At 42.4% G+C, this 24,306-nt stretch overlaps 1 protein-coding gene across 6 annotated transcripts; it reads right to left on the bottom strand.

Annotated features, from left to right (window-relative positions):
• Positions 1–6,804: 6,804 nt before the first annotated feature.
• lsm14aa (LSM14A mRNA processing body assembly factor a) lies at positions 6,805–24,016 on the bottom strand. 6 transcript variants are annotated; one of them, XM_084169201.1, is made up of 10 exons: positions 23,727–24,016; positions 17,213–17,376; positions 16,815–17,004; positions 16,101–16,232; positions 15,441–15,797; positions 12,665–12,844; positions 12,229–12,409; positions 12,053–12,094; positions 11,633–11,876; positions 6,805–9,604 (listed from the first exon to the last, which is right to left on the bottom strand). In XM_084169201.1, the coding sequence occupies exons 1-10, from the start codon at positions 23,845–23,847 to the stop codon at positions 9,581–9,583; spliced, it is 1,635 nt and encodes a 544-aa protein (XP_084025327.1). In that variant the 5' UTR covers positions 23,848–24,016; the 3' UTR covers positions 6,805–9,580. The 6 variants fall into 6 exon arrangements, with proteins under 6 accessions (XP_084025327.1, XP_084025329.1, XP_084025331.1 ...); XM_084169203.1 differs by having other exon boundaries at positions 16,848–17,004; XM_084169205.1 differs by having other exon boundaries at positions 15,579–15,797; positions 23,727–23,942.
• Positions 24,017–24,306: the final 290 nt, after the last annotated feature.

Below are 24,306 nucleotides of genomic sequence, written 5' to 3'. Positions count from 1 at the left end.
GGGATTTCTTTATCTCATTGGAATATTGCCCAGGGCTAGGGTGGAACTAGTTAGTAAAATTAAGTAGTCTTATTTTTAGGTTGTAATAGGGAGCTACCAAATTAAATAAGGCCTGGCCATGTTTGTTTTATTAGTTTTCCAAATGGGTTTTTCAAATAAACACACAACACACCTAGGATGATGTTATAAAAGGTTGTTATTTTTATGTAAGGGGGTTTTCAACAGGTCAATGGTGATAAGTCTTAAAGGAGCACACACAGTGAATTTTATGAAGTTTTTATTTTTGACTGAGTTTTGGGTATACATGATTTCTTATGAGAGTAAATGTCATGAGGATGTTATGTACACTTGGGGTACATAACATTTATTAGATGTTTTGAATGTTGGTAGTGATTAGTATACTATTTGATAGAACAATTCATTGAATGATTTCAATGACCTCTGAACTCTGTTCTGACTTACTGGTGTGATCTGATCATCCACACTAGTAATCCTAGAAACAAAGGCTGAGAAATTTAAGATAGTTCATTTTACTGAGTTGAGGGTAACTTATTAAAACTGACTATTGTGAAGCGCTTTATAATTTGATTTTAATATACATGATTTGGGCTATATAATAAAATGACTAGAGAGAGGGAGCTATCCTGAATGAGGGATACCTGTTGATAGTTAATTATACTAAATCATAGAATACTTTTTATGGGATAGAAGTAAATTGAGGTATTATCAAAGGTTGTCTTTTTAATTAAATTTTTATTATGATTTAATAAACAATGTTGGTGTTTTGTTTTTGAAAGCATGAATCATGTTGTGACTCATGTGTTCAAAAAAGGGGGTAGTAATGATGGTATGAGGATTTATTGGTATATTTGCATATTGTATTAAGAATATGAGCAGTAGTAAGTAATGTGTTATGGGTTAGATTAAATGTTTTAGGGGAAAATTAACTTGTGGTATAAGGCAGAATTTAGAGGAGGCCTTTCTATGACATTCGTGACTATAACAAGCTGCAAGATTGTGCACTTCCTAATCTAAAAGGCTTATCAGGAATGATAAGAAGAAAGGTTGAAGTAGCATGCTGTGTCTCAACTAACAATGTTATGTAGACTTTCTTTCGAAAAGGTGAAGGCTTCTCTGACAGACCTACCAGGGGAATCTGAACATTTTTTGCAACTTGGAGACTATGTGGTGGTAAAGGATTGGGCAGCAGGTGGCTTAGTGGTTAAGAGCGTTGTGTCAGTAACCGAAAGGTTGCTGGTTCTAATCCCCGAGCCGACTAGGTGAAAAATCTGTCGATGTGCCCTTGAGCAAGGCACTTAACCCTAATTGCTTCTGTAAGTCGCTCTGGATAAGAGCGTCTGCTAAATGACTTAAATGTAAAAGGATTAATGAAGTCATTGATGGACAACACCCAAGTGGGAAGGTTAGTAATAGGTGTTGATGGCTACCTTGATGGAGGGGCAAGTAAGAGAGAGAGATTCCTAGATCTGTATGTACCATTGTAGGACTTTTCTAACGCAAAGGAGGAAGATGGCACCGCTTCGGCGGAACATTGTTTGTGTGTTTTTGGAAGCAGGGAATATTGGTACGCTGATAGGAGGACACAATCCACAGAGAGATGGTGATACATGGAGAAGGACTCTGCATGATCATAGAACTAGTGAAGGAAGAAGGTTCATTCATCATCACACAGTCTACACCAAAGGAGGTATGGATAGAGGGGAGATTGAACAGGTATCATGTCAACCAATGCAACGGATTGCTACAATGAAATTGACGATTAGAGATGAGGATACTGTTGATGACAATTATCAGGTGATGGAGGACGATGTTTGAGGAATGATACTGATGAGATGTGGGTTATGGCTGAGTACCTCAGTGGAGGAACAGAGCTATAGACCTCCAATAATTTCCAGATTTCCAGATTTTCAGGAATCAACTGGTTGTCATTACATTAGGTTATATGTATTTAAAGGGTTTATATAATAGAAATTGGGAAGTATATTAGGAATTGGTATTAGGAATAATTGTTAAAGCATAATAATTTGTCATATGATGAATGTTTATATGGATTTATTGGTTTAGGAATGAAATCAATTAAATTGTTGTGTTTTTTGTCTTCTAGTGAGGTAAATACAGATGGTATCTTGATGCATAATAAGGGATAATTTGGCATAGAATGGTGTGTACCTATAAATAAGTCAAAGTAACAAACTATGAACCGGCTGAAGATGAATATCAGAGGCGTTGAAGACGTTTTTGTAAAACACCATTTCTACATGCAACTGGTCTACAACAAACAATCAAAGATATAAAAGGATTTTCTCATGTTTTTATATCGAAGGATTGGGAAAGGAGTCCACCATTGAGTGAGAATGGAGAAAGATCTGTTCAAATGCAACATTTCTCATGTTGTTGGTATAATGGTTGGCAAATGGACATGACATTGAAGTTGTGGAGTTGGTGGTGAATTGAATGGGACATTGTAGTTGTGACATTGTAGTTGTGACATTGTAATGGGAAAGTCATTTTGAAATATGAAGCTGTCTGAAGAACATAATGAAGAGACGCCAGAAGATTTAAGTGCTGGGTGGAATAAAGGGGTTGCTTGTTGATAATAAAATTGGAATTATCTAAATTTGATAAGTTGGGTAGTAGGTATATACACTGCTAAATTGATAGTATTGGTAATGCATTGAGATAATGATCTGTATTTATTTTCAGGAGGAGGAAAGTCATAATTGAAGTGTGAATGTTTATAATGTATGATAATATAAGTATACATTCGGAAAGTTGTAATGGGTGATTAAGTTGAGGGTTTTAATTTTCAGTGATAAGGATAAAGTGAATAACAATTGGTATTTTAAATTTGGTTGAGTTAAGTAATTGGTTGGTTATAATTTATAAGATTAATGAGTGATTTAAGTGAATTATTGGTATGTATTAGTATAATTATTTTCAAAATAAAGGATAGTGATTGTTCAATTGAGAAATGTTTTCTATAGATATTAGGGGTTAAAACAGTGATACATTAAGGTAATGTCTTAGGATGCATTTATATGATTTATTTTTAATAGACATTGTTGACTCATACTGTTGTAATGGAAGTTGAGGTGAGGATTGTGGATGAAATAATGAAGATGTTGATTAATTTGGTTAAAGTATTAACATATTAGTAATGATATAGATTTGAAGTATTGGATGATATTGATATGGATGTTTAGAGTGGTAAATATCTATGTTGATAGGAAAGTACTTAATTGGGTATTATCATGGGGTTATGATATTTTCATATGATCTGAATTTGGTTGGATTATTAAAGCAGGAATAGTTTAGGGATGTAATGATTTAACAGGGAGTGATAATAGAGTGTTATAATGTGTATGTCATATTAGGAATAATAGGAGGACAAAGTCGGAGTTGAATATTGTTTATTTTAACAATCATGGGTTTTTAAGAATTGGGTCTGAGATGTTAATCATTAGAATGGGTAATTGATAATCACAGGGCATTGGATGCTATTGTTTTAAGATGAGGATGAAATGGTCATTTGAATGCTGTTGAAGTTTTTTCAAAGTGGATGGCAAGCATTCTAGGTCCTCTAGTGGCCATAGTAATTATTGTAGCCATAGTTATGGGGTGTTGTTTTCAAATTTTTCGGGGATTGATTTTAAGATCTGTACAAACGATTATTAACATGCCTGTGATTACAGTTACATTTACATTTTAGTCATTTAGCAGACGCTCTTATCCAGAGCGACTTACAGTTAGTAGAGATGTGTCAGTTAATGTTAATGCAAGGAGGGAAAGGAATCATTATTCTTTGTCATCTTGTTCCAGTTCAGATTCCATTGATAATGTTGATTGAGGACAAGTAATGTTAAATTGGAATTGTATGCCATGGAATTAAGGGTTACAGGAAGAAGATGGATATCTCAGTCGATCAGATAGATCCCCCAGGTGACCAGTGATAAGCTTGGGGGTCCTCTGACTGCGCGTGGAGGAAGAAGCTCAGCTGTGGTCCTCTGTAGCTCAGCTGGTAGAGCACGGCGCTTGTAACGCCAAGGTAGTGGGTTCGATCCCCGGGACCACCCATACACAAAAAAAAATTATGCACGCATGACTGTAAGTCGCTTTGGATAAAAGCGTCTGCTAAATGGCATATTATTATTATTATTATAAGAAGACGGATGTTTTTGTTATTTTTATGTTAATGTGTATAGATTATAATATTCATGTAACTTAGTAATGGTTATGTATAATTGTTGTGTATTGTTGATGTCATTATGGTAACAATTTATTTGTATGTTTTTTAAATTGCGTGTATAAGAAAATGGGATAATTTTAAAAGGGGGGATAATAATCTATGTGGGATTTTTCCTTATAGTGTATATATAAAAAATAAGGTTTTGACTACATAGATTATTAGCATGAATATATAGTAGTTAATTATGTGTTTATCTTTTACTCAGACTGAGTTTATAGAGGTTTGAGAGGTTTGATATCACATAAGATAGATGACTGAGAATTTATACCTTTGTTGATTAAATATATGGAGAATCGAGTTGGATTCAGGTATGAAAGGTGGAAGGAATCAATTCTCAATTATCTAGCATAGTTTAGGATCTAGTCAGAGATGTGTGTACTACTGATGGGAGAATATTGTATTTTTATATAAAGTTATATGTGAATTGTTGGGGTTAAGTCATGTCACTTACCACAAAAAAAAAAAAAAAGAGTGGATTGATATGATGTTTTTATGGTATAATGATGTCATGCCATAGTGTTGTGAGGACAGAGGAAGAGTTAAGAGATGAGTGGTTTGGGGCCATGAAGTCTACATTCCATTATGTCAAGGTAGATTAGTGATGTTTAGGATAGCATGAGTGATGTTTAAGATACTGACTTGGGGTAAAAAGTGATGAACATCAGAGACAGGGAGTGCCCATGGAGACTTGCTAGATGTATGCCAGCAGAAGGGTAATAAAGGCTATATAAGGTAGAGTGTCTTCTTTGTTAGGTAGTTCAACTGACGAAGGGCAAAGCCATGTCCGTTTGTTAGATGAACCCACGAGCTCGTGATTCAATAAATACTTGGTATGAAATCTCCACAGAATGTCTAAGTATATCCTTGCATCCTTGATTCTTTGATACCCTAGAAACTCATCATAACAGTCATGTTTGGGTGTTGCATGTTGTAATATTTGTCGATACATTTCTCTAGTCTTATCATTTGTTTTGTGTTATTATCTAGATTGAATGTTATTACCCTCAAATATATGAAACGTTAATATTTAGTCTAACTTACTGATATTTAATATTATGTTTTTATGTTGAGGTGATTTGTACCGCGTATTCAATACGCCATCTTGTATACCTGCCCTCGAGTCTTCTTGGGTATGATGCTAAAAGCTTGGCATACCTGTATTCAGGGAGTTTCTTCCATTCCTCTCTGCAGATGCTCTCAAGCTCTGTCAGGTTGGATGGGGAGCGTTGCTACAGAGCTATTTTCAGGTCTCTCCAGAGATGTTAGATCGGGTTCAAGTCCGGCCTCTGGCTGGGCCACTCAAGGACATTCAGAGACTTGTCCCGAAGCCACTCCTGCGTTGTCTTGGCTGTGTGCTTAGGTCCATTGTCCTGTTGGAAGGTGAACCTTCGCCCCAGTCTGAGGTCCTGAGCACTCTGGAGCAGGTTTTCATCAATGATCTCTCTGTACTTTGCTTCGTTCATCTTTCCCTCGATCCTGACTAGTCTCCCAGTCCCTGCTGCTGAAAAACATCCCCACAGCATCTGGCTTGTAACAACCGCAGCATGGCGCTAACTAAAACTTGTAAAATGTAATATTTTGATGGGCGAGGGAGAAATAACTTGTAGTATTGGTCACGATCTGGACGTCACCATGACATGCCAATTAGCTAACATAACGACAAGCCGGTGCAAGGTGCTTGCGGATATGAGACTACCTCCCCAATGAAGGCGCCACCAACCTCCTGTGGCTGCAGCTACCCCGTGGGAAGGTAGTCTCATATCCGCAAGCACCTTGCACCGGCTTGTCGTTATGTTAGCTAATTGGCATGTCATGGTGACGTCCAGATCGTGACCAATACTACAAGTTATTTCTCCCTCGCCCATCAAAATATTACATTTTACAAGTTTTAGTTAGCGCCATGCTGCGGTTGTTACAAGCCAGCAAACATAAGCTGGGAAGGGCTCATCAGGACGACTGACTGAACCGAATCCATTAGTCTCCACACTTTACTCTCAGCTGCGCGATATACGTCATCAATTTGGCCACCAGGCGTGTACGTATAGCCTCTCCCTGATTTAGTGCAGTCGTAGGAATTCGTTTGACAACTCCAATGGCAAACCACATGTATTGTCACTCCTACCATGACACCCAACCAGTCTCCTCCCACCACCACCCTCTCCTAAGCCAGTTTAAACCATATGACCCTGATTTGGCTTTGCTAGACATATCAACATGGTTGGTTACAGCACAGGTAGGGAAATGTAGCTCCTCTGTAGCTCAGCTGGTAGAGCACGGCGCTTGTAACGCCAGGGTAGTGGGTTCGATCCCCGCGACCACCCATACACAAAAATGTATGCAGGCATGATTGTAAGTCGCTTTGGATAAAAGTGTCTGCTAAATGGCATATTATTATTAATAAATGTGCTGTGCAGGAAATAAGGCTGCACAGGCAACACAGGTGGTATTGACAATTTCTGTATTTGAGAAAGCTGCAATAGAGTACTCAGCAGGTACGCACACTCAAACCATAAGGAGGAAAAACACAACACAGAATGTAATGAACAACTGTTTAATTCTATGCGCTGAATAAAAAAAACCGGCCCACAGGAGCGGTCATCATGCTGGGTTTAGAGACAAAACATGTGGCTGTGATGCCAGAGACTTAGGAAAAATAACCCAAATAACATTACCTTTAAGTCTGTATATTAAAGATCTTGAAGTGCAAACAAATTACCCACAGCACAGACATTTCAGTAAGTTATTGTATCTTTGTTGCTTTGGGTCATGATTTTGCAGCTTCTAATGAGCAGGACCCTCATGCAGTGTTCTGTGTATTTGTTTTGTTACAACCCAACATGAAATGGAGACCAGTCATCCCCCTGAACTAGTAGGCACATGATCCTATAGGTGCATCTCAATTGTATTTCCTTGATTCCTTATGTCCTCCCTCATTGGCTTCTTCACAAAGCACACTGGAGCAGAATATCTGAGGTTCCTCCCCTCTGATCTTCTCCCAATGTGTTTTGAGAAAGATGCAAGGAGAGAGGTCGTGAGGAATCAAGGAAATACAGTTGAGATTCACCCCATCCCACTAGCCATTCTACCTTACCACCCCCCGTCCCAGACAAGACGCCTCTAAGACACTTGTGAGAATTTGAGCATCCCCTATCCAATCCCATTTAACACATTTTCTTTTGACATGTTATATTTACTTTTCTGCATGCCTCGATAAGGTGCCAAATTAGTTTGACAGAGTATCTGAACAAATTATAATAGGTGACATGCATGACAAACGTGTAACATTGCCAAAATAATAGGAAGAGAAAAGACAATTCTATGCAGGACTTAAACACAACCTATCTAAATTAGACGAGGGCTGTATGTAGATGTTTGGTATCATTTTAAGTTACCTGAAGCTTTCAAAAGCTTAAATGGGGGAAGAATCAAAAACACTTTCCACTACAGTGCCTCAATGCCAGGGAATAACTATCCTTCAATGGAAATTAACAAGACGTTCGAATTTAGCGATTTCCATACTTCTGAATAAATCTAGTACATTTTTAAATGAAGGAGCCCCTAGTTCACCAAATAGCACTGTGCAGCTACCATGATAAGATTATCCTTAGTGTCCCAAATAGGACCCTACTCCCTATAAAGTGCACTACTTTTGACCAGAGCCAAGTAGCACACTATATAGGGAATAGGGTGCCATTTGGGACTAAAACATCTTGTCATCCAGTTAGCAGAACTGGAATACATTTGCAGTACACACAAATTAACAGAAGACACCACTTTATAAAACTACTTAAATAGTAAAAGTGCAACTGTGTTCCTTTCCAATATTCCGTCAAAGTTCATTACTTCCCATTAACCAACCTTTACCCAATTTGTGCCCGATCATTCAAATCCTCCAAATTTAGCTTCGATATTGCCATGTAACTAATACCTATTTTGCTAAAACCAAATGGCTATGCACTTCGTTCTAGTATTCTAAGTACTTTTAGTAATTATTCTGCCATCACTTGTGTAGCTGTAGCAGGCTATCAACCACCATGCAGTGCCATGGGACAGAGTTAGTGGCATAGAATCAAGAGCTTAGTCAGGACATTGTTTATCTCTGTCAGATATCAAGTACTAAATAATGTTGGTGGTTGAAATTATTTCTGGCATTCCTGTTTCTTTGATAGGAATGAGGATGTGGAATTCAGGATGAGGTTAACCAATTCAGAAGCAACTGCCTGGCAAAATTGAGGTAAAAGTGAATAACCAACATTTCGGGAAATTCCATAGAAAGGTTACAAACAAAAGTGTAACCAATGATAAACTGGCCCATTTGTCAGGAAGAAGCATACTTAGATGGCCTGCTTTAGCTAGCTCTTGTCGATGACGCTAGAAAAATAACTGTAGCAAACAGCAGCATTATACAACTTTAGTCACACAATACCAGGAGCCCTTGAGTACAGGGCAATATACAGAACATTTTAAAATAAAGAAAATGAATTCTGACCTATCCTTCCTTATACTTAGTTACGCATCCAGAGTTAAACTATATCACAAAACCAGAAGAGTAAAGCTAAGTGTTTACATCTAGCACCATCTCTATCCTCCAAACACTACGGTGTAGAATGTGAGTAATAGCCAATATAGATCAATCCTTGTTGGTTTAAACCATAGCGTTAACAGAAGACTGATAAAGCCCTAATAAAAACAACATCTAAAGTAAGAGCTGGAAGTAAATTAAACAGAATATTGACAAAAAGTTGAGAATATTGAGCAAAAAACCACAAGCTCTGCCATTTAGAGAAGTGGGATAAATAGATGGCTAGCTGACTAGGTATAGGTATGGTATGTGTAGTATACAGGGAAGAAACTGTGACGGACCCCACTGACTATTTTGCTGCTGAAGTTACATAACAGGATATATCCAAACAAATAAACCTATGTCAGTGCTCCTCAGTTGGAAGGCTCAAGTATACAGCCCTCTACACCTAACAGAATGTTATCAAATACAAGTTCAGGAGAAAAAAAGAAACAAAACTCATTGCTGAAAAAAATACAAAAAAATACTGACATCTCTCTGAAATATGATATTTATACACAATTTAAGCCACCTGGAAATAGTTTTGAAGAGATCTTGACATTTGTGTTTGACATATTGCATCATTTCCATTGTTAAAAGATATGGAAAATAAGTTGCATTCAAGCAGTCTAACCCAGTGCTGGTGACAAATATACAGCTAGTACATCTTCATTCTTTTAGTCAAAAGTAGCAACCAAAACTATTTTTAAACATGAGGCGTTGCAACTCTGTGGATCCGTCCTCCTGTTGTACTACGCAGCCACCTTGTTATCCTTCTGGAAGAAAGGCAAAAAAATGTGACAGTTTTTTTATGACTTCGCTATGGTTAAAGTTATGTACAGTCGTGGTCAAAAGGTTTGAGAATGACAAGTATTGGTCTTCACAAAGTTTGCTGCTTCAGTGTTATGAGATATTTTTGTCAGATGTTACTATGGTATACTGATGTATAATTACAAGCATTCCATAAGTGTCAAAGGCTTTTATTGACAATTACATTAAAGTTTATGCAAAGAGTCAATATTTGCAGTGTTGACCCTTCTGTTTCAAGACCTCTGCAATCCGCCCTGGCATGCTGTCAATTAACTTCTGGGCCACATCCGGACTGATGGCAGCCCATTCTTGCATAATCAACGCTTGGAGTTTGTCCGAATTTGTGGGTTTTTGTTTGTCCACCCGCCTCTTGAGGATCAACCACAAGTTCTCAATGGATTAAGGTCTGGGGAGTTTCCTGGCCATGGACCCAACATTTCGATGTTTTGTTCCCCGAGCCACTTAGTTATCACTTTTGCCTTATGGCAACTTGCTCCATCATGCTGGAAAAGGCATTGGTCGTCACCAAACTGTTCTTGGATGGTTGGGAGAAGTTGCTCTCGGAGGATGTGTTGGTACCATTCTTTATTCATGGCTGTGTTCTTGGGCAAAATTGTGAGTGAGCCCACTCCCTTGGCTGAGAAGCAACCCCACACATGAATGGTCTCAGGATGCTTTACTGTTGGCATGCCACAGGACTGATGGTAGCTCTCACCTTGTCTTCTCCGGACAAGGTGTTTTCCGGATGCCCCAAACAATCGGAAAGGGGATTCATCAGAGAAAATGACTTTACCCCAGTCCTCAGCAGTCCAATCCCTGTACCTTTTGCAGAATATCAGTCTGTCCCTGATGTTTTTCCTGGAGAGAAGTGGCTTCTTTGTTGCCCTTCTTGACACCAGGCCATCCTCCAAAAGTCTTCACCTCACTGTGTGTGCAGATGCACTCACACCTGCCTGCTGCCATTTCTGAGCAAGCTCCACACTGGTGATGCCCCGATCCCGCAGCTGAATCAACTTTAGGAGACGGGCCTGGCGCTTGCTGGACTTTCTTGGGCGCCCTGATGCCTTCTTCACAACAATTGAACCGCTCTCCTTGAAGTTCTTGATGATCCGATAAATGGTTGGCAATCTTACTAGCAGCAATATCCTTGCCTGTGAAGCCCTTTTTGTGCAAAGCAATGATGATGGCACGTGTTTCCTTGCAGGTAACCATGGTTAACAGAGGAAGTACAATGATTTCAAGCACCACCCTCCGTTTAAAGCTTCCATTCTGTTATTCTAACTCAATCAGCATGACAGAGTGATCTCCAGCCTTGTCCTCAGCAACACTCTCACCTGTGTTAACGAGATAATCACTGACATGATGGCAGCTGGTCCTTTTGTGGCATGGCTGAAATGCAGTGGAAATGTTTTTGGGGGATTAAGTTCATTTTCATGGCAAAGAGGGACTTTGCAATTAATTGCAATTCATCTGATCACTCATGACATTCTGGAGTACATGCAAATTGCCATAATCAAAACTGAGGCAGCAGACATTGTGAAAATTAGTATTTGTGTCATTCTCAAAACTTTTGACCACGACTGTACAAGTGCTTAAAGGTAGTGATGAGGGAAAAACAAAAAATCTATTGTTACATATCACAATATTACTTTTGCGCTAGTTGGCTGTACCTGCACCAAAACTCCAGTATTTTTCCTTCACAGCTTGTTCTCCATCTTTTTAAATAGGGAGCCAATTTGTTTTCAGCACTTTTATTTCCATGAGTGATCAAAACTCATTCTCATACTCCCTCTTGTCCCTCTGCAGCAGACATATGGTGAGCAATATGTTTGGAACATCGAATCGCAATAGAAATCACAGTATCGAATTACAATACATATACAATTGTGAGAATTGCAATACATATCGTATCGGCACCTAAGTATCGTGAGAATATCGTATCGTGAGGTCCCTGGCAATTCCCAACCCTAATAGGTAACAAACATATACATTACCCTGTACTCAAAGTTCTCTGAGAACTCCCGTCCTCCCTGGCTTGTTCGGTTGTATCCTCCCCTGTAGCCGTGGCCTCCTTGGGGGGGGCCGAAGGACCCTCTGCTGGCCGAGCGTCCCCTGCCCCCGCGGAAGCCTATGCCGCCCCGCCCACGGTAGCCCCCACGGCCCCGACCCCCACGCAGGGGAATGCCGAACGTCTCAGAGTTCATCCGCCTCTCCTCGGCCCAGGTCTGCCTCCGCTCCCTGCCAATCAGAAATTAGACGCTCAGCTGTGGTTGGACGAGGACGCTGACAGTGCCTTACTGAATTCACGATGGACTTGTATAGTACATGGAATATACGTATCAACAAAGCCACATTGTATGGTATCAAAACATTAGCATGGGATAGAATGGATCTGAGAGAAGACAAAGACACACCGTGGGAAACCAGAGCCTCCTCCAGATCTTTCTGCAGCTTTTCTGGAAAACAGAATAGAATATCATTATTATCACGTCTTGGGCATGCCTAAGGGAAGACAATGTTGTATTGTTCATTCTCAAACTAATCTACATAAAGGGACAAAGAGGTAGCCGCTATAACAGCTTTGGCCTACCTGCTGTCATCACAGGAGATGTTGTCGAAGAAAGACTTGGACTTGTCATAGTAAACGTTAGGCGTTAGTGCCTCTCCCCCTTCTTCATCAGCGTTGCCCTCGCTATTCACTGTCTCCACCCCGGAGTCGCCCTTATCCTCCCCGTTCGCCGCTGCCTTCTCCGGCTTCTCAGTCTTCTCATCTGTAGGATAACATGGACGGTCAGATACTCATGAAAATAAAAGGAAGTTGCACACTATATTTACTCTCAATAATATACTTGGTAAATCACCAGTCAGACACCCCTCTTCACTATGGCCCATTACATTGTGTGCAGGCTCACGTCCACAAAACTGGAGACTATACTAAATCAGTCTCTTTCACCTGTGTCTCTTTTACCAAGTGTTGGTGTTGAGTCACGTGACATGGCCCCTATTTTTCTACAGTTCTCCGGTACCTTTCAGTTTGAGCTTGCTCTGGAACTCCCTGTCAATCTCCTCCTTGTTGAACTGGGCGTTGGCGCTCTCAAAGTCAAAGTCCTTCTCGAACTTCATTGGCCCGTCTCGGCGCACGTTGAAGTGGCCCCTGCCGCGGTGTCCGCCCCCACGACCACGCCTCTGAGGTGGGGGGCCGCCAGCTGGGAAACAGAGGCAGAATAGACAATGTTACCACAAGATACACGTAGTAAATCACCACAAACAATACAATTGAATAATACCACAAAATGAGTAGAATAGGTTTAACCAAAAGCAGTACACTGTGTTAAAACAGAACCATGTAGAATATTAATAAACAAAATGTGCAGACACATTTCCACTGCATCATAGGCTAGTAGATGAGAGCACAGCCAACTTCCCCAGGTATACACTGCTCAAAAAAATAAAGGGAACACTTAAACAACACAATGTAACTCCAAGTCAATCACACTTCTGTGAAATCAAACTGTCCACTTGGGAAGCAACACTGATTGACAATAAATTTCACATGCTGTTGTGCAAATGGAATAGACAACAGGTGGAAATTATAGGCAATTAGCAAGACACCCCCAATAAAGAAGTGGTTCTGCAGATGGTGACCACAGACCACTTCTCAGTTCCTATGCTTCCTGGCTGATGTTTTGGTCACTTTTGAATGCTGGCGGTGCTTTCACTCTAGTGGTAGCATGAGACTGAGTCTACAACCCACACAAGTGGCTCAGGTAGTGCAGCTCATCCAGGATGGCACATCAATGCGAACTGTGGCAAGAAGGTTTGCTGTGTCTGTCAGCGTAGTGTCCAGAGCATGGAGGCGCTACCAGGAGACAAGCCAGTACATCAGGAGACGTGGAGGAGGCCGTAGGAGGGCAACAACCTAGCAGCAGGACTGCTACCTCCACCTTTGTGCAAGGAGGAGCAGGAGGAGCACTGCCAGAGCCCTGCAAAATGACCTCCAGCCGGCCACAAATGTGCATGTGTCTGCTCAAACGGTCAGAAACAGACTCCATGAGGGTGGTATGAGGGCCCGACGTCCACAGGTGGGGGTTGTGCTTACAGCCCAACACCGTGCAGGACGTTTGGCATTTGCCAGAGAACACCAAGATTGGCAAATTCGCCACTTGCGCCCTGTGCTCTTCACAGATGAAAGCAGGTTCACACTGAGCACAGGTGACAGACGTGACAGAGTCTGGAGACGCCGTGGAGAACGTTCTGCTGCCTGCAACATCCTCCAGCATGACCGGTTTTGCGGTGGGTCAGTCATGGTGTGGGGTGGCATTTCTTTGGGGGGCTGCACAGCCCTCCATGTGCTCGCCAGAGGTAGCCTGACTGCCATTAGGTACCGAGATGAGATCCTCAGACCCCTTGTGAGACCATATGCTGGTGCGGTTGGCCCTGGGTTCCTCCTAATGCAAGACAATGCTAGACCTCATGTGGCTGGAGTGTGTCAGCAGTTCCTGCAAGAGGAAGGCATTGATGCTATGGACTGGCCCGCCCGTTCCCCAGACCTGAATCCAATTGAGCACATCATGTCTCGCTCCATCCACCAACGCCACGTTGTACCACAGACTGTCCAGGAGTTGGCGGATGCTTTAGTCCAGGTCTGGGAGGAGATCCCTAAGGAGACCATCCGCCACCTCATCAGGAGCATGCCCAGGCGTTGTAGGGAGGTCATACAGGCACGTGGAGGCCACACACACTACTGAGCCTCATTTTGACTTGTTTTAAGGACATTACATCAAAGTTGGATCAGCCTGTAGTGTGGATTTCCACTTTAATTTTGAGGGTGACTCCAAATCCAGACCTCCATGGGTTGATAAATTTGATTTCCATTGATAATTTGTGTGTGATTTTGTTGTCAGCACATTCAACTATGTAAAGAAAAAAGTATTTAATAAGATTATTTCATTAATTCAGATCTAGGATTTGTTGTTTAAGTGTTCCCTTTATTTTTTTGAGCAGTGTATAACCCTATACCACTTGACAGAATAAAGCACAAATGGCTTGCCTTCCATCACAACAGACTACTTCAAAATATTATAACCCTGACAGATTTGTGACACAAATTCCAGCAGCACATAACCACAACGCGTGAATAGCGTTACCCATCAAAACACACACTACAAACCCACACAACATATCACCAACAATTTGGATAATAGAATTACCAGAACACAACTTAGACTAAACAGAGCAGCCATCGCCATCTCATTACTTCTATTGACATAAAGAGCATGTCAATCTGTGCACAGCAATGCAGACAGTCGCAAGCAATGGATCATGTAATGTAACCAGCTATGTACCCTACTACAGCACACGGGATGTGTAAATGAACATGGGCTTGACGGTTTGAGGAGAAGTCACTGGGCATGCAGTCTGAATAGGCGTGGAGCTGAGCTCTGAGAGGATGGTTAGAGCAGAGGTGGTCAGTTAACCTGCTGGCCGTTTACTGAGATCCCTGCCTTCACCTTGCGCCTGCTGCTCAGACTCTGGTCTGGATGCTTTCTGGCCCTCTGTGCCTGGAACGGTACGGCCCTTCAGTTTAGAGAGCTCGGATCAACTTTAATTAAAGAGATTTAGCCCCACACTATTGACTACTACCTTTAGAAAAAGGCACAATTGGTTCAAATGCAGAACCTCTGGAACAGAACATTAGAATCACAACAGGACAGGGGTAATTTTGTTTTTAGAAATGCTAGCTAAGGGGTTGCAGTCCCCCCAAAAATAAAACACACAGGTAAAGCGTCCGATAGGTCTCACCTGAGGCACTAAAGATAGAGTGCATAAGCCCTGCAGTGGAAGCCCTATCTACAGCAGTGGTGTGGTGTTGATGAGAGATCGGTGCGTTGCGGGGCGCAGGCCAGGCCTGGTTACTGCGGGCCCCACTGACAGTCTCACCGGTCCTCCTGGGGTCACCTCCGTCCTGGATATGGTGCTGCTGCTGGGCCTTCTGGTGGACATGGCCGGTGGCTGCAGCCGAGGGGGCCGTGCGGCCGGGAGCTGGACTCCTGCGGCCCATGCCAGGGGCTGGGGCGGAGGGGGCCGACGGGCCGGCCTGGACAGCCTGCTCTAGGGTGGGGCTCTTCCTCAGAGGGTCCAGAGAGGGGCTAGTGCGGACTGGGAGAAAAGAGGGGTTGGGGTTACACTGGGCTACTCAACACTGCAGAGACAACAATTATTCAACACTGGCCCGTCAAGAGTCAGATTTAGTGGACATCAAACCTACATAATACAGTGTTTTGAAGACATGCAGGTTATGTGTTGTGAAAAGCATGATGTCATGTTATTTGAGAAGACGCATTCTCGTACTGATCCACATTCTAGTATTCCAAAGCAGTATTGGTTGACCTCATTGTGCTCTTCACAAGACTATACACAGGCCTAACATACATAAGTGCCACAGTGTTTTCCTTCTTTTACCTTTAGATACAAGGGTAGTAGCGGTACCCAGAGAGCGTGAATCAGTGGGGAGAGCAGCGCCAATAGCACTGCTCTGAGACTGGGGTGCAGCTGAGCTTGTGTCACTCCCAAAGGAGGAGGGGACTGATCTTCCTGTATAGGGAGGAACAGCAGGTGTAGAGTATTTAGGGCAATGGCACAAGGGTGAGAGTCCTCTTTGGATAATATACCTTCCAACTGGCCTCATTTCATGATTTGGTGAGTTCCTGACCTGGTACTGTCAAATTGAGAAACGATATAGTGAGTCTATTTGGTGTGAGAATCTATTTAGTGTGTACTATGTCCCTTTTTGAATGTCTAATGAGTGTAGGGGAGACAAGGCAAGTGACCATTGTAAGGCATAGTGGAGACCACAGTCCAACCCTCCTCTGCTCCTGTGGCATTCCCAACCTGATCCACGGACCACATGGAGACCCGCAACCCTTGGAAAGCATGCAGGACTATGTCCCTTCCTGACAGTTGGCTTAAATGTATACTAACATCTACCTGCATTCACCGGCATTTCACAGGTAATTGACTCAATGCATAGCATTAGCACACACTTGAAGGTAAAATGTGACTGACTAAACACTTAACAGGACTAATATCAGCCTTTGAACACACTTGACATAAGTATGACTGATATTAGACCTTGAACACACTTGACATTAACCTAGCTAGCGGTCACTTCCTCACCATATCCAGACCTCGTGCTGCTGTGGCTCTTACCGACACCAACGGCGCCAAACTGCGGGGACACCAGGGGGCTGGTGCTGAACTGGCTGTACGGGGGCACCGGGGCTCGGTTGAACAGGCCGTAGGAGCCCACCGACTGGAATGGCGCTGAAGCAGCAGCAGCAGGTGGAGGGGCCGAGCCCATGGACGACTGGAGAGGAAGGAGGAGAGAAAAGGGTGATCAAGCCAAATATCAGTACACAGCACAATGGATACACAACTATATTGCGTTTGTATAATGGAATGGCAATGCAAATTGACACTTGGCTGATTCTTGACTTTTATTGAACATGTCTTTGTTTCACATGGTTGTACTTGGTATATTTAAGCTATTTGGGGGTTGGGAGAAGCTGCCGTACCTGGACGATGGCCGGGTCCTGAGGGAGAGAGCATGTTGGCTTAGGCGGCTCACATACAGTCAGGTCCTTGATGTCACTGCCTCTGAAGATGATGTACTCAAAGATCTCATCTCGGGGAGGGATGGGCCTATCAGTGGGCCGATCCTCAGTGCCAAAAGAGCGAACTACGGAGGAAAGACAAAGCATACAGTTAGCATAAGAAGTGACATCAAATCAACGTTTATTGGTCGCATACACAGATTTGCAGGTGTTATCGAAGGTGCAGCGAAATGCTTGTGTTTCTAGCTCCAACAGTGCAGTAATACAAAACACCACACACAAATCCCCCAAACTAAAAAGAAATATCAGAACGACCAATGTCAGAGTCCGGAATATATACACTGAGTGTACAAAACATTAAGAACACCTTCCTAATATTGAATTGCACAACATCAATAAGGGATCATAACTTTCACCTGGATTCACCTGGTCAGTCTCATGGAAAGAGCAGGTGTTCCTAATATTTTACACACTGTATATACACTGAAAAAAATAAACGCAACATACAACAATTCCAAAGATTTTACTGAGTTACAGTTCATAAGGAAAATCAGTCAATTGAAATAAATTAATTAGGCCCTAATTTATGGATTTCATATGACTGGGAATAAAGATACGCATCTGTTGGTCACATACCTTTAAAAAAAATTTATGAATATGGGCGTAATCAGGAAAAACCAGTCAGTATCTGGTGACCACTATTTGCCTCATGCAGCCAACATCTCCTTTGCATAGAGTTGATCATGCTGTTAATTGTGGCCTGTGGAATGTTGTCCCACTCCTCTCCAATGGCTGCGTGAAGTTGCTGGATATTGGCGGGAACTGAAACACGCTGTCGTACACTTCGACCCAGACCATCCCTAACATGTGTGACATGTCTGGTGAATATGCAGGCCATGGAAGAACTGGGACAGTTTCAGCTTCCAGGAATTGTGTAGAGATCCTTGTGACATGGGGCAGTGCATTATCATGCTGAAACATGAGGTAATGGCGGCGGATGAATGGCACAACAATGGGCCTCAGGATCTCATCACGGTATCTGTGCATTCAAACTGCCGTCGATAAAATGCAATTGTGTTCATTGTCCGAAACTTATGCCTGCCCATACCATAACCCCACCATGGGGCACTCTGTTCACGTTGACATCAGCAAACCGCTCGCCATCTGCCCAGCACAGTAGAAAACAGGATTCTTCCGTGAAGAGCAGACTTCTCCAACATGCCAGTGGACATCAAAAGGTGAACATTTGCTCACTGAAGTCGGATACAACGCCGAACTAGTCAGGTCAAGACCCTGGTGAGGGCGACGAGCACGCAGATGAGCTTCTCTGAGACGGTTTCTGACAGTGTGCAGAAATTCTTTGGTTGCGCAAACCCAATTTCATTAGCTGTCTGGGTGGCTGGTCTCACACGACCGCGCAGGTAAAGAAGACAGATGTGGAGGTCCTGGGCTGGCGTGGTTACACGTGGTCTGCGTTTGTGAGGCTGGTTGGACGTACTGCCAAATTCTCCAAAACGACGTTGGAGGCAGCTTATTGTAGACAAATTAACATTAAATTCAGCATGCCAATTGCACACTCCCTCAAAACTTGAGACATCTGTGGCATTGTGTTGTGCTTTGTGAAAAAACCCGCACATTTTAAAATAATTGTATTGTCCCCAGCACAAGGTGCACCTGTGTAATGCTGTTTAATCAGCTTCTTGATATTCCACAACCGTCAGGAGGATGGATTATTTTGGCAAAGGAGAAATGCTCACTAACAGGGATGTAAACAAATGTGTGCGTATGGAACATTTAGGGGAATTTTTTATTTCAGCTCATGAAACCAAAACTTGACATGTTGCGTTTATATTTTTGTTCCATCTACACGTACACACAGTGCATTCGGAAAAGTACTCAGAGCCGTTTACTTTTTCCACAATTAGCTACGTTGAAGCCTTATTCAAAAATGGATTAAGTCCCCCCCCCAATCCACACACACACACAATACCCCATAATGTCAAGCAAAAACAGGCTTAGACATTTTTGCTAAAAACAACAAAAAATAACTGAAATATCACATTTACATAAGTATTCAGACCCTTTCCTCAGTACTTTGTTGAAACAGCTTTGGCAGCCTCAAGTCTTCTTGGGTATGACGCTACAAGCTTGGCACACCTGTATTTGGGGAGTTTCTCCCATTCTCTGCAGATCCTCTCAAGCTCTGTCAGGTTTACATTTACATTTTAGTCATTTAGCAGACGCTCTTATCCAGAGCGACTTACAGGAGCAATTAGGGTTAAGTGCCTTGCTTAAGGGCACAGACAGATTTTTCACCTAGTTTGATGGGGAGCATCGCGGCACAGCTATTTTAAAGTCTATCCAGAGATGTTCGATCGGGTTCAAGTCCGGGCTCTGGCCGAGCCCCTCAAGGACATTCAGAAACTTGTCCCGAAGCCACTCCTGCATTGTCTTGGCTGTGTGCTTAGGTTCGTTGTCCTGTTGGAAGGTGAACCTTCATCCCAGTCGGAGGTCCTGAGCGCTCTGGAGCAGATTTCCATCAAGGATCTCTCTGTACTTTGCTCCGTTCATCTTTCCCTTGATCCTGACTAGTCTCCCAGTCACTGCCGCTGAAAAACATCCCCACAGCATGATGCTGCCACCACCATGCTTCACCGTAGGGATGGTGCCAGGTTTCCTCCAGACGTTACGCTTGGCTTTTCATCAGACCAGAGACTTTTGTTCCTCATGGTCTGAGAGTCCTGAATACTTATTTTTAAGTTAATCTTTTATTTAAATTGTATTAGTTTTTACCCCTTTTTCTCCACAATTTCTTGATATCCAAATTGGTAGTTAGTCTTGTCCTATCGCTGCAACTCCCGTATGGACTCGGGAGAGGTGAAGGTCGAGAGCCATGCGTCCTCCGAAACATGACCCTGCCAAGCCGCACTCCTTGACACATTGCTCGCTTAACCCGGAAGCCAGCCGCACCAATGTGTCGGAGGAAACACCGTACAACTGGTGACCGAAATCAGCATGCATGCGCCCGGACCGCCACAGTGAGTAGCTAGAGCACGATGGGACAAGGACATCCTGGCCGGCCAAACCCTCCCCTAACCCGGACGTCGCTGTTCCTTGAACTGTGAAGCATTTATTGGGGCTGCAATTTCTGAGGCTGGTAACTCTAATGAACTTATCCTCTGTAGCAGAGGTAACTCTGGGTCTTTCATTCCTGTGGTGGTCCTCATGAGAGCCAGTTTCATCATAGCGTTTTTTTTTTTTTTTTTTTTTTTGTCATTTAGCAGACGCTCTTATCCAGAGCGACTTACAGGAGCAATTAGGGTTAAGTGCCTTGCTCAAGGGCACAGACAGATTTTTTCACCTAGTCGGCTCGGGGATTAGAACCAGCGACCTTTCGGTTACTGGCACTACGCTCTTAACCACTAAGCTACCTGCCGCTTGATGGTTTTTTGCGACTGCACTTGAAGAAACTTTCAAAGTTCTTGAAATTTTTCAGATTGACTGACCTTCATGTCTTAAAGTAATGATGGACTGTCGTTTCTCTTTGCTTATTCAAGCTGTTCTTGCCATAATATGGACTTGGTCTTTTACCAAATAGGGCTATATTCTGTTTACCACCCACCCCTACCTTGTCACAACACAACTGATTGGCTCAAACGCATTAAGTAAAGAAATTCCACAAATTAACTTTTAAGAAGTCACACCTGTTAATTCAAATGCATTCCAGGTGACTACCTCATGAAGCTGGTTGAGAGAATGCCAAGAGTGTGCAAAGCTGTCATCAAGGCAAAGGGTGGCTATTTGAAGAATCTCAAATATAAAATAGATTGATTTGTTTAACTCTTTTTTGGTTACGACATGATTCCATGTGTTATTTCATAGTTGATGTCTTCACTATTAATCTACAATGTAGAGAAAAAAATAAAATAAAGAAAAACCCTTGAATGAGTAGGTGTGTCTAAACTTTTGACTGGTAGTGTAGGTATGTCTCTTCTCCTGGTGGGATAGGGCAGTGTGCAGTGCAATGGCGATTGTGTCGTCCGTCGATCTGTTGGGGCGGTATGAGAATTGTAGTGGGTCTAGGGTATCGGGTAAGGTGGAGGTGATATGGTTCTTAACTAGCCTCTCAAAGAACTTCATGATGACAGAACTGAGTGCTATGGGGCGATAATCATTTAGTTCAGTTAACTTGGCTTTCTTGGGTACTGGAACAATGGAGGACAAGATGAAGCAAGAGGGGACAACAGACTGGGATATGAAGAGATCGAATATGTCCGTAAACACTCCAGCCAGCTGGACATGCAAGGTGTACTTTGAATCAGGTCGGGTGTAGTGTTGAGCTGGAACAAAAGGTTGGACATCCTGTGGGTCGCTTACATACAGTACACAGTATGTGTCTGTGGTGGGTGCCTACTAGGATCAGGATTATGAAGATTGTTGAGTTACTTAAAATTAGTGGGGCAGTTTTCGTTTTTCAGCCAGGTCAATGTTCAATGACATCAACCACCTTACCAACCCTCCCAACCTGGACATCAACCACCATATCAACCCTTACAACGCTGACCGAAATACATAGCTAGTCTGATTTAGATTTCAGCATAGCTACTAACTTGCTGGCACCAATTTTCCCATTCTGACGTTGAGTTGCATGTGACTGTTAGCGATGCAGTTGTCACGCCACGGCACCTTCGTTCACCATATGGCAGGGTTACATGATACTGTCAGCATGTACTTGAAATAAACATGGTTAGCTAGCTAGGTAGAAAACAAGTTACATCACCAGGTAGCTAACGGTCACTTAAAGATGCAGTCCGGGAGCTTTAGCACTTACAAATTCATAACATATCATACAAATTGCAAAAAGATAATTGCAGGAAGTAACATATATAATACTAAATGGATGACATAGTAGTACACCATTTTCTGGGACCCGTTTTGTCTCGTGAGCACTACTTTCAAAACTACTGCTGGAAAGAAATTATACAAAACCTTTGAAGCATCACTTTAGCTAGCTAGCTAGCTGGCTAGTCAATTAGCTTAGCTTGTTAACTAACGTTAGCTACCTAAACAATGAAATTATCATTAATGTATATCTGCGGACTGCGGATACTACATGCCGTGCACTACGCGTTACTACATGCCACGCCCACTGCCATTGCATTGAGGCTGCTAGCGCCGTCTCTGGGCCACACTCCAGCACAGTAGGTGGCGGTAATGCACCAATAATGTTGGATGCCAACCGCCGAAAAACCCCACCAAAGAAGAAGTAGGCCGCTAGCTAGCGACACTGTCCATGCCTGCTGAGCACTGTTTTCACGCAGTTCTCAAATCAAATGTTATTTGTCACATGCTTACATAATTAGAAAGATGAGATTCTCATGAATAAAATGGTGTCAGACTTGAAAAAATCAAAATACACACATTGAGATATTTGGCAAAATAGACAGACATACTTATATTTCCCCTATAGGTAACAATGAGACGACCTCAGAGTTCCATGCGTAATTTTTTGTTGTTGTTGATGTTTTAACTACCAGCAATTGGTTCAACGTGGGCAGGTCTCATTTCCAACAATAGCGAAGCAGGCATTGTGACATACAACAATAGGCTGGAAATAGAACGTTCAGAAGGCGAGTTGGTGTGGCACCAACTCGCCTTCTGAACGTTCTCACAATAGCTCACAATAGAACTAATAGGAGCTGGCAGGGTGAAAAATGCCCTAAAATAAGGCCTGTTTTTTCATGATTACTTCAAAACTATGGCAAGCAGCTGGGAAATATAGTAATATTATGAAACAGGGCTCCACGGCGGATGCAGTGAACTAGTTGTTATCAGAAAAAAAGAGTTGTTAAAAATGTAATGTGTCCAGCCTACTGTTAGTAAACAAAGACGTGTAATGGGTTCCACTCAAAAATATGTCGCATAAAGCTTACTTCCTTATTCGATGTTTGTTGGTTCCAGACTTGGTGCACTGGTACTGTTTGTCGTGCAATTCTGTGAATGTTAGCGAGGGAAGTAGCTAGCTAGCTTAATGTCAGTGGTGATGTGTAGCGGGCGCGGTCTGCAGATACAGATAGACCCCTACTAAATTATACAAAAGCTCTGGAGCATCACTATAAGCACTTACAAAATGTTCATCATTTGTAAGAATTGGAATGTGTAACATATATGAAATGGATGACGTAATGCACCATTTTCGGGGACCCGTTTTGGCTCGTGAGCGCTACTTTCAAAACTACTGCTGGAAAGAAATTATACAAAACCTTTGAAGCATCACTTTAGCTAGCTAGCTGGCTAGTCAATTAGCTTAGCTTGTTAACTAACGTTAGCTACCTAAACAACTTTTTCAGAACAGCAAGGAAACAATAACAATCCACAAAGTGTGATGAAATTGCGTTTGTTTAGAGGCATCTCTGTATGTATTCTGTTACTGCACAATAGTGCTGACAAATTATTATTTTTACGAGTTATTTACCTTTTGCAAGTGCGACAGTCGAATTCTCAGTATCAATAGTGTAGAGAATCCCTTCGTAACGAATCTCGGCCTTCGATATTAGGCTGATTTTGCTCCCGATATAAGGGGTTCCTCCACTCATGGTGTCTTCCCGGTCTTAGATGGCTACAAATTCAACTATCTCCCTCCCCACTGAGCGTTTCTTTGAAGAATTTAACCTAGGCTATTCCTGTTTTGTGCTTCTCTGACTTGCTATATTTTTGGTTATCCACTACAATATGGCTACCTCATTTTCCATCGTCTTTCTAAACACCGGGGCTAACGGGAAATCAAAATCTCGCGCTTTTTCGCCAAAGTCTGGAACATGTCTGCTAAACGTAAGCAATAATTATATAGCTTTGATTTGCACATTAGTTGGCCTATATGTTTCCTTCTACATCTTTATGATACATGTTTTGAAGCACTACTATACGGCGTCTTGTGGAATGAAAAACTTTGAGGTGCAATATCCAGCGCAAATCTCCATAATAGTGGTATGGTGGTCCTTTCTTGAAATTCTATTTCTACATTCGAAAGGGCCACAAAGCCCACGCGCATGCGT

The sequence above is a fragment of the Coregonus lavaretus genome, assembly GCF_964263955.1.
Source record: "Coregonus lavaretus genome assembly, chromosome: 9".
NCBI classification, from domain to species: Eukaryota; Metazoa; Chordata; class Actinopteri; order Salmoniformes; family Salmonidae; genus Coregonus; species Coregonus lavaretus.
The sequence above is the reverse complement of the archived record's forward strand: the minus strand, read 5'-3'. Positions and strand labels throughout refer to the sequence as shown.

Excerpts from the sequence above, each read along its gene's own strand:
- lsm14aa (XM_084169201.1), bottom strand. The coding sequence starts at position 23,847 with ATGAGTGGAGGAACCCCTTATATCGGGAGCAAAATCAGCCTAATATCG. Across the intron at positions 12,845-15,440 it reads CTCTATCTTTAGTGCCTCAG|CTGGCGGCCCCCCACCTCAG; the intron begins GTGAGACCTATC and ends TCTGTTTCCCAG. Across the intron at positions 11,877-12,052 it reads GGAGGCTCTGGTTTCCCACG|GGAGCGGAGGCAGACCTGGG; the intron begins GTGTGTCTTTGT and ends TCTGATTGGCAG.